The 17,149-nt window shown below is 39.2% G+C and overlaps 1 protein-coding gene and 1 long non-coding RNA gene across 2 annotated transcripts in view; one reads left to right on the top strand and one right to left on the bottom strand.

Moving 5' to 3' along the window:
- Positions 1 to 638: 638 nt before the first annotated feature.
- On the bottom strand, positions 639 to 13,493 carry LOC138739438 (ras-like protein family member 11A). The gene is made up of 5 exons (XM_069891484.1): positions 13,420 to 13,493; positions 6,161 to 6,617; positions 2,437 to 2,493; positions 2,257 to 2,333; positions 639 to 2,039 (listed from the first exon to the last, which is right to left on the bottom strand). The coding sequence occupies exons 2-5, from the start codon at positions 6,279 to 6,281 to the stop codon at positions 1,572 to 1,574; spliced, it is 723 nt and encodes a 240-aa protein (XP_069747585.1). The 5' UTR covers positions 6,282 to 6,617; positions 13,420 to 13,493; the 3' UTR covers positions 639 to 1,571.
- Positions 6,174 to 17,149, top strand: part of LOC138739440 (uncharacterized) — a 29,251-nt gene continuing 18,275 nt past the window's right edge. Inside the window, exons 1-2 of the long non-coding RNA XR_011342243.1 lie at positions 6,174 to 6,741; positions 9,673 to 9,763. This is a non-coding gene — a long non-coding RNA (uncharacterized lncRNA). The remainder of the gene's footprint in view (positions 6,742 to 9,672; positions 9,764 to 17,149) is intronic.

The raw sequence follows: 17,149 nt of genomic DNA, 5'->3' as shown, positions 1-17,149 counted from the left end.
GAGTTAGGCTGTAGCTCCAATACTATGTGTAGTTCTCGTGACCATGATAGGATGTGATTGCATTGGAGAGTGTACTGAGGCATGTGCCAATATTGATGATACATTTCAGTTATAAAGACAGACTGGTCTCCACTCCCCAAGTGGAGAGGTACAGAATTATGGAGAGCAGAGATAGGATAGACAGTGAGAAACTGTTCCCCTTAAAAGATATGTCCATGTCCAGATCCATACTAGATTTAAGATAAAGAATTGAGGAAGAACTTTGCAAAGAGAGTGGTTGCTGGAACAATTTGCCTGATGGAGTGATGGATTTTCTTACAATATTCAAGTATTCAGATGTTCTTAAAATGCCATGGCATAAAAAGCTAAAAGCAGAATGTTGGAAAGTTGATTTGCCAAATATAGATATCTGATAGCCAGCACTGGCAAGGTGGGCTGAATGGTCTGTTTCTGTGCTATATGGCTTTAAAAAGATACTGGAAATGCACAATAATTCAATGCATTTTTCTTTGTATTTGTGATTAAATCAAATACAAAATGGAAACTTTATCCACTTCAGACAAATAAATAAAGAACAGTCAACCTTGTGGATAATAGACTTCCAATTTACTTATTAATAGTAAAAGAATAACTCTGAGAACAATATAAACATTTTATATGAATATAGAAATGGTCAAATTGTTTGTTCAAAAGAACAAGTAATCACTGTTTATACAAAATACAGTAAACGTATTCTTTCCAGTAAACAGACTGCAGTGTTGCAATCAAAACAGTGTGATTACAAGTCAAACAAGAAAGTTTACAGAAGCTGGGGTAGAGTGCAATACACAAGTGTGCTGGAGAAACTCAGCAGGTCATGCAGTATCAAAGGGCCTATGACTGAAATGTTGCTTACCCATTACTTCCTATGGATGCAGTATGACCTGCTCATTTTCTCTCGCATGCTTGTGTATTACAAATTCAATAATCATGATTGACTGCATCAGTCAGAATATTGTTTATCAGAATATCTTAAAGAAGAATTTATAGTACAAACCAAATCCACTAATATTTTAATAATCTTGCATTTCACTGGCTAATTTAGAATTGATAACAGCAGCCTCTTAGTACCTGTGCGAGTCTCTGAATCCTGCAAAACCAGCCTTAATTGTACCACTTCTGCAGTCCTCAGCTGCTATTAATTTTCTTCACATGACTGCAATTCATCCAAGCCAACCTCCAGCAGAAATTACTTCTCATTTCACAATTTGTTTCAAGATTAAATAGACCACAACTATGCAATGAGAGTTTTCCAACAGGACATCTTTTAAAAAAAAATGCCCATACTTTTCCTTACAAACACGAGTCTTTCACAATCACTGAACATCTAGAATGTCAGAAGTGGGAATTACATGAGCTTTGTAAATGAGCTTTTCTTTGACTTAGCCTGCTCCGCAATTATTCCTATATCAATTTATATGCCCAATCATAATTTATAGATTTTGTAATCTAGCTAGATGTGGAAGGCATCATTTACAAAATTTAAACACTCACAGTTCAGTTTTGTTTGTTATCTATTGGACTAAATAATTTCATAAAGTGGCACTAGATTTCACTTTGGATGAAAGAGCCTGCTTGAAACGTCGCTTTAAGTCTTGCATGTTTGGGGACTTTGGTCGTGGTATAATTGATCCTCTTCGTTTTTCTGTATTACTGTTCATATGTAGCTTGCTAACTTCTCTGTGAACAAGTTGAAATACATCATATACATCCCCATAGTTTTCTCTGGTCGAGATTTCTAAGAATGCTGCACCAAGTTCATTGGCTAATTGGATTCCATCGTTGGTCTGGACTTGTCTGGCATGTAGTAAGTCACTCTTGTTAGCAACAATGATCACAGGGACTTTTGTTTCATGGTGCATTTTGCGGATTTGCTGATATAAGGGACGAATCAATTTGTAGCTGTTGTAGTCTGTTATTGAATACACCAAGATGAAGCCCTCTGCCCAGTGAATACATCTGGATACAAGATCAGGAAAATGTGCACATTCTCCTTGAACCTAAAAATAAAGAACATTTATCGTAAAATTGTCCAACATGGTGTTTCTTTTTCACCAGTCCAAATACATCGGAGAAAAAAAAAATCAAACAAGGAGGAATTACCTCATTCTTAAATTAGGGAAATGCTTATCCACTATAAATATCTATTAAATCATATAATGCTCAAAATTCTGCAAATTTGTAAAGTACGTTACCAAAAATGTAATGCTCCTATACCTGGATACAAGGCGTGTCTTGGACCTGTAGTGAAAGCTGTTCTCCTTCAATCAGAACTAGCCTTGAATAAAGATTTCCTAGAAGATAAAAGTAATGGTTTGTTATAATTTATTCCATTCGCTAAATATTGAGTTTTATTGTTCAATTTTGGCCTCATGATTTAAACAAAAACACACCTACCTGTATTTGATTCATAATCACCAATAAACCTCTTGGTTAGGAATCGAACGATCAAGGCTGGCAGAAAATAAAAAGAAATGATAATATGGCTTTGCAGCTACTAATTCTATTATTCTTTCATTGTCATTTAGAAATTATAAAGTTCATTGTCAGCATTCATTAATGCAGTATGTAAGACTGAGTTTATGCAATTTTCTACATTTCCAGATGCTTTTAGTTTTATATTTTTTTTTTAATTTTTTATTTTTCACACCATAAATCACAATAGCCATGATATACACTTTTTCTTTTCCACACATTTATAGTGACTTTTTCTCCCTCCCCCCTCCCTCCTCCCAAGCCACCCCCCCACCCCCCCCCCCCCCCTCTCATCCATTTTAGGTATACAATCTAGGCTTTTAGTTTTATAATTGATGATGATTGTACAGGGCTAAGTCTAAAAAAAAGACACTAATGTAATATGTGATTCCAGCTCTAGAAATAACTATTCTTTACATTACACCTTTAACTCTTTATTCCTTTCAGACTCATTGCAGCTAAAAGTCACTGTAGTACAGAATAAAACAGGAAGTAAATGTAACACATAGCTAATTCTAAATATAGCAAGTGTATATTAATAATTTATTTAGTGAGGAACTGTAATTATGAACAGTTATTCAACTTTGAACAAGTTTGTAAATCACCTGAATATTATATTTCATGTGTCAATGGTTTAACCAGTTTAAACAGACATAACACCGCCTGTAACCCAGAGGTAATTTTCTGTTGCAGAATTATGCAACCATGGTACTAACCAGAAACAGATACACATGAATTTCGGAAAAGCCACAGAAATATACAATTTAAAAACATAGTTTCACAATTGACTCATTCAGTACCACTCTGTTCAGTTAATTTCACATTTAGAGCAAAGAAAAAAAGCCACAAATGACAAATGTTTAAAGAACATTTGAGTGTTGGCACATAATGCATTGCTTTGGTTTATCTTACACAAAATGCATTTGTGTACATGGTGGACTTTGTCAGTAGGTCACATTTTCTTCCTAAACTTTATAGAAGGACTTTTACTTGCAGTGAATACACAATTAAAATATCCATTGCAATTGAGCTTATTAATATGGATGGATTGTTCATTTTTATTCAAATTATTTGAATATGTCTGTTTATTTTAAATGTCCATGTGGGAAAAGTCCTGTACAATCATCCTGGAGAAGAATTTTTTATTCCTCCAGCACTTATACCTAGTGACAAATCATACTTTGCTAATCAGGTTCCCTCAACATTGTCCTCATTGTCTACCTTTACTACATTTTAAAAGTATCCCTTTAACACAAGTCCATCAGATATTTTACTTTCCAACAAAGTGGTTTCCAACAGACACCAATTTGTGCTGCTGACTCCCATTTTCTAAGAATTAGATCAATAAGCTGTCCTTTCATCCTGGCTCTGATTGTTTAATGAATATAAATGGAGAATTAAATATGTAAAGCAGAAATAAAATAGATAGAAAATATTAAAATGTTCCACATTCCACCACTTCTGCTTCCCTAAAATTTAGCAAGAGCTGAGTAACTCACAGATAAGGGTGACAATACGTTCCTAGAAAATGACTCACATTACAATTTTCCATAATGCAAAGCTGCATCATGGCATGTGTCAAGATTTGCATGTTGAAAAATATTTATTTTTCTTACATACATTCTGGGAGATTGAATGTTAATCTCATAATTTTGGGTAGTCATTTGTGAATTCTGCAAGTGTAACATTGTGTCATTTAAACAGCCAAAAACACAGGTGTTGCAGAACTATGGTAATAACCAGAAACAAAAAAATATGAAGTTTGGAAAAGCCAGTGCCATGTGTTATTAAAGAATCAGTTTCCATCAACAAAAATTCAAGTGTGTGTCAGAATAGCCAAAGCTTTTTCAATTCCATTACCTAGCTTGTTTCACCTATGGTAATTTCCACATCCTCCTCCCTTACCTCAACTTTTGCAGGCAGACTAACAGCGCAAATTTGAATTTAAGACACAATGCGCGTCTGTCAGCACACATACATAGTGTTCTACTGTCCTTTTAAAAAGATGGTGCAAGAATTCAGTGACTTGTTTTTAAATTACTCAGCCAACAGCCAGGTCAGAATTAGTGAGGCAATGACTACTTACACCAATTATCTTTCTGCATTATTTGTGTTCAAATCAGATTGGACAGCACCATTTCCCTCAGGACCTTGCCAAAGTTTATCAATCAGTTAGTATCACAAAAACTAAGCTATCAAATCATTATTATTCATGCATGCTAGGGAGTTATGTATTCAAGATTAAACCCAAATACAAAAATATGAGCTGATCTATCCGTTCAGTAGGCTTGGAGATGAAATAGTGGTATGTCTGGACTCTGAGGTGTATGAAAAGATTCCACAGTGCAATCTTGAAGAGCAGGTGAGTTATCCTAGGGATTCACTAATATCTTGCCTTCAACAAACTTCACTCTTACTGATCATCAGGTCAGTCACTTTTCTAGAAAACCAGAAATGCTGATAATCTGAAATAAAAAAATGTGAGAGAGAAGTATAGACTTAACATTTCTAGTTGGTGATCTGAAAAGTTAACTCAGTTTCTCCACAGAAGCTGCCTGAGCTGTTGTTTGTTTTCAGTTTTTTTTTTGCTTTTGCAATCACATTATTGTTTGTGGACACTTGCCTGTGGCTTTCTGGACTTAAATAAGAACATTACTGGCTGTAAGAATTCCCCAAAGTTGAGAGTCATGTTCTATATCACTACATCATTTTTACTTGAGTATCTGCTAAGAGATTTTGGACATGCCATTAAGACCTCTGAATCATCAATAGGGAGAGCAGTGTGATGAATGATGGGGTGAGCTCAAAGGATCCTTGTTTAAGAGGGAATTAGATCGATTTCTTCAGTATAAGGGAATTAGGGGTTACGGAGAGAAGGCGGGGACGGGGTACTGAACTTTAAGATCTCGTTGAATGGCGGAGCAGGCTCGAAGGGCCGAATGACCTTCTCCTGCTCCTTGTTTTTCTGTTTCTGTCCTGATGTAGTCAAAGGCATTATGTGAGTACCACATTTTGTTTCCATGACTACATCGTTTGAGGTCAAATTTGGTGTGTGTTCTACTTTCACAATAGTCCACCCTAGCTTCTTCTGCCACAAAATCTCTCAGTTTGTCCTCACATTTCCCCTCATCGTGGATTCAAGTGGAGACATGTGGGAGCTGGTGACAGCTCTCAATGATGGAGTAGGAAGCTAAAGCCAGGAATAATTTTGACCATACTGCCAGTTCAAAGGCTGCCACTTCCTCGTCTTTCAGCAGGGCTCAGGGGAAGACCCCGCACCACCTACTTGAGCTGGCCTTTATCTTAAGTTTCAGGGCGAAAGGTGATGGTTCTCAGTTCCATCGTCGAAAACCGACTTAACGAACGCCACAGGCTGATGTGAAATAGAACTGCAAGTTAACGTCCACGACATATTCTGTGAAATTGGACGTTGTGCGAACACCCTACTATAGATTCAAAGCTTGCAAGTGTTAATTTGTCCCTGGGTTTATTAGCAGTTGGAAGCAGCTCGTTTCAGTTACAAAGCGAGACCCGGCTACCCCTGTCCACATGGTGTAATGAGACCACCCAGTTCAGATGGTCAAACACAGTAGAAAGACAACCTATGAAACCGCTTCTGACAGATCGATTTAGAAACACGTCTCACCGGTTTTCCCCACCGTGCTCGATCCTAAAACTGCGATCCTCGTCTCCTTGTTCGTCACGTTATCGCCGGATTCCGGGATCGGGACTAATAATAAATTCGTTGACATGTTATGGAAACGCATCAGTCTTCCAGGGTAAGAAATCACCGCGAGGCAACTTCAAGCAGCCCCCAGGACGGCGCCAGGGCGGCTTCCTGGTGCGCGCTGCAAATGCCCTGCCTGGTCACTTGGTGCGGTTCCCCGAGGGACTCTGGCCATTTGCCCCACCCGCTCAGCTTTCACGGACCAATCGCATTCTTCTGACGTAAACACGTACACGCGCACGACAGCCCTATTGTGCCGGCGCTGATGTCAGAGGAGCAACAAGGTGGGGTGGAGGACGTCTGTCCACGCACTTTCAACCCCTGGCGTTCACTCACGGTGGGCAAAGGTCTGTGTCAATCTGGGGTGTTTTCCCATCTAAAGAAGAAGGAGACAGGACAGAATGGAGTGATGATGTCATGTTACTGGGGTGCACACCCTAATCACGTCGACATGGTGAATGACCAAAAACCTGAGCTTTCCTGATACACGCCTTGGCCAGGTACCGGAGCGGGAGGGGACAAGTCTGGGCACCACTGCCTTTATTGGGAAATCCGGGGAGGAGCCAAGGGAGGGGTTAAGGAAGGTCAGGGGGGTTCGGACTGCCCAGTCCAAACATCGATTCAGATGCCTTTCACCTTAGTCACATGTTACGGATATGTTGGCGTAGTTATGGGTGAACTACGTCTTTAAAAGAGATAGATTGTGGGGGGTTAGTGTAGGTTACACTTCACAAACAGAGTAACGTTTCATAGAAACGCAGGAGAAGGTCATTCGGCCTGCTCCGCCATTCAACGAGATCATGGCTGATCTTAAAGTTCAGTACCCCGTCCCCGCCTTCTCTCCGTAACCCCTAATTCCCTTATACTGAAGAAATCGATCTCATTCCCTCTTAAATATATTCACAAAAGATATGTCATTTAAAATGCAAGAGCTTTGCTGAAACTAGGCATTCAGACCCCGGTTGACTTTACAGAAGCAATGAAGAATGCTGATCTATTGTGTATGGGCAATAAAGTCCAGGCTCAGAGATACCGATAAAATCCTTTGACAATTGGGTTTGGAGCCTGGAAGAGGTCATGTGGTTTTTACAAGCAGAGAGAGAATAAATAAACGGGTGATTTCTCTTTCGGAGAGAGAGAGAAGTCAGTTCTACAGTAGCAGTTGAGGCGGCAAAATGGCAAGCTGGCAGACTTGTTGAAAAATCCCATTTTGAAGACGAGTTGTGAGTGCTGAGTTCAGCCTGTTGAAAAGCCTTTGTAGTCCTTACAAGAGGAAATGGCTGACTTGAGTGTTTCTCCTGAAAGAAGGGAAATGAGGAACTCTGCGATGACCTGGAAGAAGAGGTTATCATTTGGAAAACCCACAATGAGGCAAGTTTCTTCGGCAAGACACTGAAGTAACTGATTGGAGGAAATCAGTTTGTGTGTGTCCAACAAGCAACAAATCTCTCTCTGAAACCAACACGAACTTTCCTGAGTGGTAACCTTTTAACTTTAAGCACCAGAGCCTGGTGAAAATTCATAATGTTAAATTCTGTGCACAGTATGAGAATTGCCTGATACCCTTGAGCTTGGAGAAGTGAAAAGTGAATGATTGGACAGTGAAACATAGAACTTTCTTGAACATACACACATTACATACATGTGCACTTAGAATTATAAGGGAGTTAAGTTAGTTAAGGATAACTTCTGAGGAAGAATGGAAAATAATATGGACCAATGCAGGTATCAATAGAACTGTACCAGTTCACAGAAATGGAGGGAATTTGGGTGGAAAAACCTGATATTTTATTACACCCTACTTTAAACACATGGAAGGAAATTATGAAATGGAGTAAATAACAGCATCTGTTAATTATAAATTGGAACAATTTGATTCATACTGGGAAAAATGGTTAACCGACATAATATTTCATAAGCCTGACCTTATTCTTACAGTACAATGATTATGTTGGGTTTTTTTTAAACCCTACTTTTCTTCTTTTTCTTTCTTCTTCTCTATAAGTGTATACCTCAGTTAAATATGTGGAAAATCATGGTAAATATGAATATATGAAATATGTATAACATCTGAGATACATCTTATGGAAATGTTTGTTTAAACCAATAAAAAAATTAATTTAAAAAATCTTGCATTACATTAATTCAATGGACAGTGGAAGTGTGGATGGAGACTGAGTGGTTGACTTTGTTTTTGTTTCAAAATCAAATCAAGCCCCTAAAGAAATACCAAAAAGACTAAATTTAACCCTAAATGGGCCAAAAAATTTGGATGTATTTCTTAAAACAGAAAAGATGACTTTCATGTTTTTTGTACGCTCTGCTGTTGTGATGTGGAGATTGGCTGCAAGGGAAAAGGTACAGTTGAATGACATGCTACCACAGATCAACATAAAGGTGACACTTGATCACCTCAAGGTCATAAAATATTGGCTGCAGAACTGTGTAAAGTGTATCATGCTGTGAAGGATCATCAGTCATACCAAAGTGTTGATTATGGGGTAAAAGTTGACAAAGGAATATAAATTGACTCATTAATAGTGAAAGGTGTAACATGGGAAAACTAAAGCAAAAGCTTGGTGTGAAAATATTCTCGCATCGCATTCTGTAGAAGAGCATGTACAGTACATCAAGGAACATGGATTGCTCTTTTCAGTAGCAACTAATGCTTAAAACAAAGGTGTGTCCACATGTTTCCCAATACTGGGATACTTTCATTTTGAGAAGGGAGTGCAACATGTGTGACTTGACTTTAACAGAGATAGCAATGAAGCACTAGAGGACATAACAAATCAGCTACTGGTTAAACTAAAGACGTCAGGACTGGGTCTGAATAAAGTGTCTGCATACACTGCTGACAATGCAAAGTATAAACTATGGACAACACAAGTGTTTATCAAAAGCTCAAAATGACTCAAAAGTACATGATTGCTGTAAATTGTCTGCCCCATATTTTGCACAATGCAACACGATTTGCTACAGGAAAACTGGAAATTGAGGTTGAAAATATTGTGCTCCAAGTGTACAAGTATTTCAGCATCTCAGCTAAAAAAACAACAGTTAAAGGAATTCTGTGAATTTGAGGATGTTGGTCATTGTAATCTGTTAGGGCACGTTGTTATGAGATGGCTCTCTCTTTTGCCATTTATTGACAGAATATTTAAGTGCTGGGAAGTCCTAAAAAAGTTATTTTCAGAGTCTATGTGAGGAGGAGTGCCCCAAGGTACTGTGGAATTGCTTTGGAGATGAAGAAAATGCCTGTAAATTGTCAGAGATCTATTTCTTCTTCCTCAGTCACAGCTTAAATTGGTCTTAGACACTATTGCAGTACCAGAAGCCAAGTCATTCAGCATAATTTCAGTATTTAAAATAATGGCTGAACTGAAAAACAAACGAGAGAAGAGTAAAAGATGTTTTTTTTTGCCTCACAGTGAAAACCAAGCTATACCCTGCAGTGTCAAAGAAATATGAAGCAGACTTCATTGTTTTCTATGAAAGAGTCAGAAAGTACTTAAGTGTCAGGTATGACTTCTCTGAAAACAGCTTTCATAACAACATGTCAAAATTGAGCCTAACAAGCGTCATACCTTTTGAAGAATTCTGTGATGCAGTCAAGGCCTGTAACCTTCATGATATTGTTATTGATCAATTATATGAAGAGTATGGGATTGTGGAGGCATTTATCAATACTCCTGAGAATTAGATGGTAGTTAGCCATGGTGAAGAGCATTATCTCAAGCTGTTCAGTAAACCTGAGGTTTCTTTTACAAACCTAAAGAAGGTGAGTGCATATATCTTCTCTATTCCATGCAGCAATGTTCACACAGAATGTGTTTTTTCAATGATGACCTCAGCTTGGAGAAACAAGAGAAACCGTCTGCAAGTGGACTCAATCCTTCAAAGCAGAGCTCCAAATCTGTAACATCTTCTCAGAAGAGTGCCTAGTCATGTACAAAAAACTCCTGGCCAACAGAAAACCCCTGAAGATGGCAAGTAAAGGGCAGAAATACAAAATATAGACATCCAAACCTGGCAGTTCATGGTAGACATAAGTAGGCTACTTCCTTTCATTTGTGAAATGTTTCTTTGTTCTCTTTGTATTGCAAAGTCAGTTTGTTTATATTTGTTATCTGTTTACAGTTCTTTTATTTGTTTACATGTACACTGTGCACAGTTTATTTTTGCATGACCAATTAGTGGCAATTTAGCCGTGCCTGCAGGAAAAAAGAATCTCCAGGTTGTATGTGATGTCATGTATATACTCTTGACAATAAATCTGAAACTCTCGTTAATTTGGTTAGGATATCTGCTTCAGCATGTGTAAAGAAATTAATATTAATTTCTTTCAGTTCTTTATACAGTTTGAATGCATATATTGTATGTAATATGCAGAATGATAAATCATTGAATAGGAAAAAGGGATCTAGCAGATAATCACCGATTTATGTTGAAATAGTTAGGTTTTTCCTGGATTTACATAGACAAAAAAGTTTCATGTTAGAATTTTTATTTAATAAAATAACTACAGTGATCATCTGTTTGCATTTGTCACTTTTGAACTACAGTTTAATTTGATTTTTAAAATTCTTTTTGAAACACACTATATATGGTAAACTATGGCCATGTCCTCAGGGCCAGTGCCAAGGTGAGACCTTTCTGGGTAGAATTAGGCGATATTTTGAAAAAAAAATGACAGGGGTGGATCCAGCATTGTTCCTGTTGGGAGATATTATGGACCTGAGTCCAAGATTGTCAAAACACCAAATTCAATTTGTGAAGGTCGCCAGGAAATGCATAATGGTTACCTGGAAATCTGACTCTCAGCTAAGCACAGCAAGATGGAACAGAGAGATGCAGAGTTGTGTTCCCCTGGAGAAAATTACTTATAACTTGAGGGAGATATGCCGCATTCATTGAGGTAAGGCAGCCGTACTTGCGACACGATGGAACGCAGGTGTGATTAGCCTTCCCAGGGCCTTTCTCAATAGGAATAATTTTAGATAATAGCTTTGACCTGCTTATGAAAACCAAATTTTTTTTAAGAGGACTGCTGGAAAATCATGTTTTAGTTCTTCACGGATCAAATTAGAGATAAAGGCAGTTAAGTTAGTGATAATTGTGCTGTACACAAGTACTGGAGAAAGTCAGCAGGTAATGCAGCATCTATAAGAAATAAAGGGTAACCAATGTTTTGGACTTGAGGCCTTCATCAAAAAACTGGCAGTACCTAAATAAAAGGTGGGGGAAGAGAGGAGGGGGCAAGGCATTGGGGAGGAGAGATCATGCATGGATATTGATAAGAGGGTAGAAAAGAAGTTGAGGGATAGCAGGGGAGTTAGCTCTCTGGTTGGAGAAGGAAGGGAAGAGGGTAGGGAGCAGGAATAAAGGAAACAGGGACAGGGAAAGAGAGTCTTGGGGGAGGGATTTAATTAAAACTGGGGGAATCAATGCTGTCTGATTGGAGAACGCCCAGACAGAATATTAGGTGCTGTTCTTCCAATTTGTGGGTAGCCTCAGTTTGGCAGTGCATGAGACCATGGATAGACATGTCAGTGTAGGAATGGCACTGACATACCTGTAATAACAGGTATGAAAGCCATATTCTCCAGACATGGTTTGGCAAGCGAGGTCTTCACAGACAATGGACCCTAGTTTTGCAATTTAAAGTTCCGACAGTTTGCCAAAGAGTGGGATTTTGTACACACCACATCAAATCCTAATTTTCCACAGTCCAATGGTCTAGTGGAAAAATCAGTGAAAAGACTGATGTACAAGGCAAAAGGTAGTGGAACAGACTTCTACCAAAGCATGCTAGTATACCGCACAATCCTGCTCAAGCGTGGTATGTCACCAGCGAAACTCCAGATCTGGCTAAGATCAAACCTACCCATTCAGGAGAACCTCCTAAAAACAAGAGGGGGAGAAAGTGAGGAAATTCAAAGAACAACAGAAAGAAAACCAAAAGTATTACTTTGACAGAGGAACAAAAATCCTACTGGAAAATCTAGACTGGTGACCAAGTAAGGCTAAAAGACCAAACAAACTTATGGCCTCAGAAGTGAAGTCCTTAGTGAAGTCCAACCAAGATCATACACCATTCAGACAGATGAAGGTGCTGTTCTGGGAAGAAATCGTCAAGATCTTCAAATGGGACCAGCCATAGTAGATGGAAAGACGGATACTGTTGTACAACCTGAATGCACTTCTGAGAAGACATCGTCAGAGGCAACAACTCAGATTCAAGAACAATCAATCAGGAGATTGTCAAGACATGTGAATCCTCCAAAGAGACTCATTGAGCAAATTTAAAGACTCCTGTTATAGAATAAAGTAGTGCTATCTTATTCACTCTTCAAGTTTTAATGTATGTGAACACACAAAACAAGTTTTAAAAATGTTAACAATGTTGATAATAATAAAAATGTAAGTTCTTGGTGTTAAAGTTAAAATTTCAGAGTTTGTAGCCGACTGCTACAAAGAAACACACACACTCGCAGAGTGGGAGGTTAAACTCTGAGATTTATTGAGGCCGGAAAGACTCTTTTTATACAGTTGGAGTTCCTGCCATTTGTTTGATTGGCTGACATCAGCCACATGAATAACAATAGCAGGCGGGAACATTCTTGCATGTGAGTACCCTTCTTCCCCAGCCTGTTATTGATCTGTTAGCTGGGCAGCTTGGCCAGCACCATTTTAGGGCTGCTGGTCATGTACTGCTTTAGCTTTTACCCCCGTCGGTTAGTTGTCCTGGGAGTCACTTTAGCGATCTCTGCGTCTTCTGCCGTGTGATGTGCCAGCCCAATCTATGCAATTGCGGGCCGCCACAAGTTATACAAAGAAAACATGTTAGAATTCTGTTACTTTTGTTTTAAGAAAGGGAGATGTAATGATAGTGATCATGTTTGGATGGCAACTAGCAATGCCTTACTATTTGATTAGACTTGGCTGCCAGCAAGGGGCTGAAACACAGTATGCAGATCTGTAATAGAGACTTGCAGCCTAATGACATATCTCATTGGTGCTGTTTACAACAACTTTAAAGTAAAGAACCTTTTCCTTCATCCATGTCTTGTCTAAGAACTCACACATACGAATACAAGATGAAACATAGACCTTTCACTGCGAATCCAAGAATAACGTTTAAACCCAACACATCTATCTCACAAGTGTTACCATACCTCAGAAGTAACCAAATTTGTTTTGTCCAATAGTTAAATCATCATTTTCCAGTTTGCCCCTTTGCAAATTCAGTACGGGCAGTGATTTGAAATGGTTTATTTGCAGACTATCTGCCATTTATGATGTAATCCGAGTCCTTGGTTACATCAAAGCATTGGTACTTTTACAAAAATATTGAATATCTGTGGAGGTGAATAATGACATCTGAGATGGCTTTGCATGTAAATTACTTTCTTTTTCCTCAACAGAATTCTCTCCATTATTTTTAATGGGGTCTCTGTTTCTGCTCCATTTTCCACTTCTACTTGCATTCCTATCCTTTCCCCCAGATGCACCGTGAGACTCAAGCAACTTCTACAATGATGCATAATTTCCAACATTTTCAGCGTGATACTGCTACTAAACACATCTTTCTTCCCTGCCCAAAATATTTTTCCATTGCCCAACAGCCCATTTTTCCCCAATTAAATGAAATAAATTAATTCATAATTAATGTTTACTAATATTGTGCTTCTTATCAAAGTTGTGTGATCCAATTTTTCTAAAGATCATAAAACAGGTTCGTCTTTACAAAGTGAATAATGTAATCACCTCTAAATATATCGTGATGCATTGAGGAAGTAATGTCGTAACCAAATTGCTGATAGAATATTTAATTGAGAGCAATTTGAAAGGAATGTGTTATATACTTTCCCATGTCTTTAAATATCTTATGAATGGCTGAGAGACAATTCATGGAGTTGATTATTATGTCATAAAAATGCCATTACTGTTGATTTTTACTATAAGCATACCCACACACATCTCCAGTTGCATGTGATTTTCAAAAAATATTCACTGCTTGCCTGTAACAGAAATGTGCATTAGAGCAAACAGAAGGTAAAACTTAAGATTTTATCATTTTCTATGAAGTGCTTTGAAGTGTTTCATATTTCATGTTAAAAACAGGCCAGTTAGAATTTTCACTAGAAAAGTACAGACACTAGGTGCTTTCAATTGCAGCACCTAGGCAGGCTTCGTGGGACCCAGGTCCGATTATTGGGTTCTGGGTGCAGAACGCACCTTTCAAATTGTAGGCAGACCTACCTGTTAAGTCGCCAACCTGGTTGCTCACTTTTGAGGTATGGTAACACTTGTGAGATAGATGTGTAGGTTTTAAATGTTATTCTTGGATTAACAGTGAAACCTCTATGTTTCATCTTGTATTCGTATGTGTGAGTTTGTAGACAAGACATGGATGCCATCTCACTGGCTCTACACAAAACCCTGGAACACTGGGACTGCAAACAGGCATACATCAGAATGCTCTTTATAGTTCGGCATTCAACACCATCATCCCCATAAAATTAATCAGCAAATGGCAAGACCTGGTCCTCAGTGCTGCACTGTGCAATTGGATCCTGGATTTCCATACCTCCAAACCATACTCCATGAGGATTGGTAAGAACTCTTCACAATCTCCATTATTACTGGAGCACCACAGGGCTGCATTCTTGGCCCCCTACTCTACTCACTATACACCTATGACTGTGTGACTCAGTATGACAACAAGACTATCCACAAATTTGGTGATGATACCATGGTATGGGCTGTATAAAAAGGGGGTGATGAGTCAACATGCAGGAGGGAGATTGAAACCTGGCTGAATGCTGCACTAACAACCTCACACTCGGTGTCTCCAAAACCAAAGAGCTGATTGTAGACTTTAGGAGGGGTAAACCAGAGATGTTCAATCTAGTGATCATTGGAGAATCAGAGGTGGAGAGAGTGAGCAAATTTTAAATTCCTGGAAGTCACTATTTCAGAGCTTTCCTGACCTAACACATGAATGGCATCCTGAAAGCACATTTGCATCCCTACTTCCTCAGGAGTTTGCAGAGGTTTGGGATGACATAGAAAACCTTGGCAAACTTCTACAGATGGGTAATGGGAAGTGTGATCACTAGCTGCATAATTGCCTGTTTGGGGGTACCAATACCTCTGAGTGGAAAGCCCTGCAAAAGGTAATGGATACAGCCCACTACATCACCAGGAAAGCTCTCCACACTGTAGAGAACATCTACATGGAACGCTGCTGTCGGAGAGCATAAGAAATGATCAAGGATCCACGCCACCCAGGACATGCTCTGTTCTCGCTACTGCCATCAGGAAAGAGACATAGGTGCCACAAGAGTTATATGACCAGGTTCAGGAACAGTTAGTAGACCTCCAACATCAGACTCCTAAACAACAAACTCAGGGACTCATTGAAAGACTCTTACTTTGCACATTATTAATTTTTGCATATTTTAATTTCTATATTGTAGTTTGTTTGTAGTTAATCCCAGAATTATAAAGACATTTGGCACTTTTGAAACTTTTTAAGTGGCTCGAACTTTGTCTACAGCAATAATGAAGAAAACAAGAGGTCAACTAGTGAAGAAATTAACTTTTAAATGTGCAGAAGAATTGAGGCCTACCTTCCAGAAAAATCCATGAGTCAAATGGAGAGGCCCCAAAGCAGCAGAGGATTCTACAGACTAAGTTGAGTATTACACCGGTGCCTTCCTTGCATTCCAGGACACAAGATGGCACTGGTGCATTAAGTCCCTCCATGGAGTGGGGGGCTGCGAGCACGAGATCAGGTGCATGGGAGCGATCGCCCCAACCATGAACAGGACTGCGTCTGCCTAAGTCCCACGCCTGTCACCCAACAAGTTGCAGGCTTGCAAAACAAGATTTCCACAAAATGGAAGAACTTGGAATCATATGCAGGTCTGATAGCCTGTGGGCTTCCCTGCTACATATGCTATCCAAAGCTACAGGAGGCTGGAGTGCTTGCAGGGATTACAGGCATCTCAATGACGCTACCACTGCAGACTGCTATCCTACGCCCCAGGACTTTGCAGCTAATCTTCAAGGGGGCAGAATATTTCTAAAATTGACTTATTGCGTGGGTACCAAGAAATATCTGTAAACCCGAAAGATGTGCCCAAGACCATTTGACTTCTTCAAATTTTTGAGAATGCTTTTTGGACTCAAAAATGCTGCACAAATGTTCCAGTGACTAATGGACTCACTGGGGTGTGGCATGGCCTTCCTTTTTGTATACTTGGACGACATGCTCATCACCAGCCACTCCCACAAAGAGCTCCTGCAGCATCTGTTTTTACTCTGCCACCGCTGCCGACAGGAGTTCTGGCAAACTGCCAAGTGCAAATTCAGGCAGTCCTCTATTGAGTTCTTGTGGTATATTAGTAACCAAGATGTCATTCCATTGTCTAGCAAGGTGGAAGCCATCCTCAAATTCGCAAAGCCTGATGCCATCAAAGGACTCCAGGAATTTGTGGGGATGGTTAATTTCTATCACCGCTTTCTACCCTCTGCAGCTTATATTACAAAACCCCTTTTCGACCTCATCCAGCAATTCCAAAGAACTCGAGTGGACAAAGGAGACAACGGTAGCATTCCAGAAAACTAAAGATACCCTCGCAAAGGCAACATTGCTGGCCCATCCACAAATGGATGCACTAACTGCCTTGATAGACATGTCCAATGCAGCAGTAGGCAGAGTTTTGGAACAGTACACCAATGGACAATGTCAGCCTCTAGCATTTTTTAGTAGGCACCTCCTTCCTCTGGAAACGAAATACAGCACTTTTGATAGGGAACTGCTGGCACTGTACCTAGCGGTCAGACATTTCCAGTATTTTTTGGAAGGCAGGGATTTCAGAGTTTTTACTGAACACA

Source organism: Narcine bancroftii, chromosome 7 (assembly GCF_036971445.1).
Source record: "Narcine bancroftii isolate sNarBan1 chromosome 7, sNarBan1.hap1, whole genome shotgun sequence".
Classification (NCBI taxonomy): domain Eukaryota; kingdom Metazoa; phylum Chordata; class Chondrichthyes; order Torpediniformes; family Narcinidae; genus Narcine; species Narcine bancroftii.
The sequence above is the reverse complement of the archived record's forward strand: the minus strand, read 5'-3'. Positions and strand labels throughout refer to the sequence as shown.

Coding starts and splice junctions, on each gene's coding strand:
- LOC138739438 (XM_069891484.1), bottom strand. CDS start 6,281: ATGCGTTTCCATAACATGTCAACGAATTTATTATTAGTCCCGATCCCG. Junction 2,494..6,160: donor GAGCACGGTGGGGAAAACCG/GTGAGACGTGTT, acceptor ATTTTCTGCCAG/CCTTGATCGTTCGATTCCTA. Junction 2,040..2,256: donor AAGACACGCCTTGTATCCAG/GTATAGGAGCAT, acceptor CTTTATTTTTAG/GTTCAAGGAGAATGTGCACA.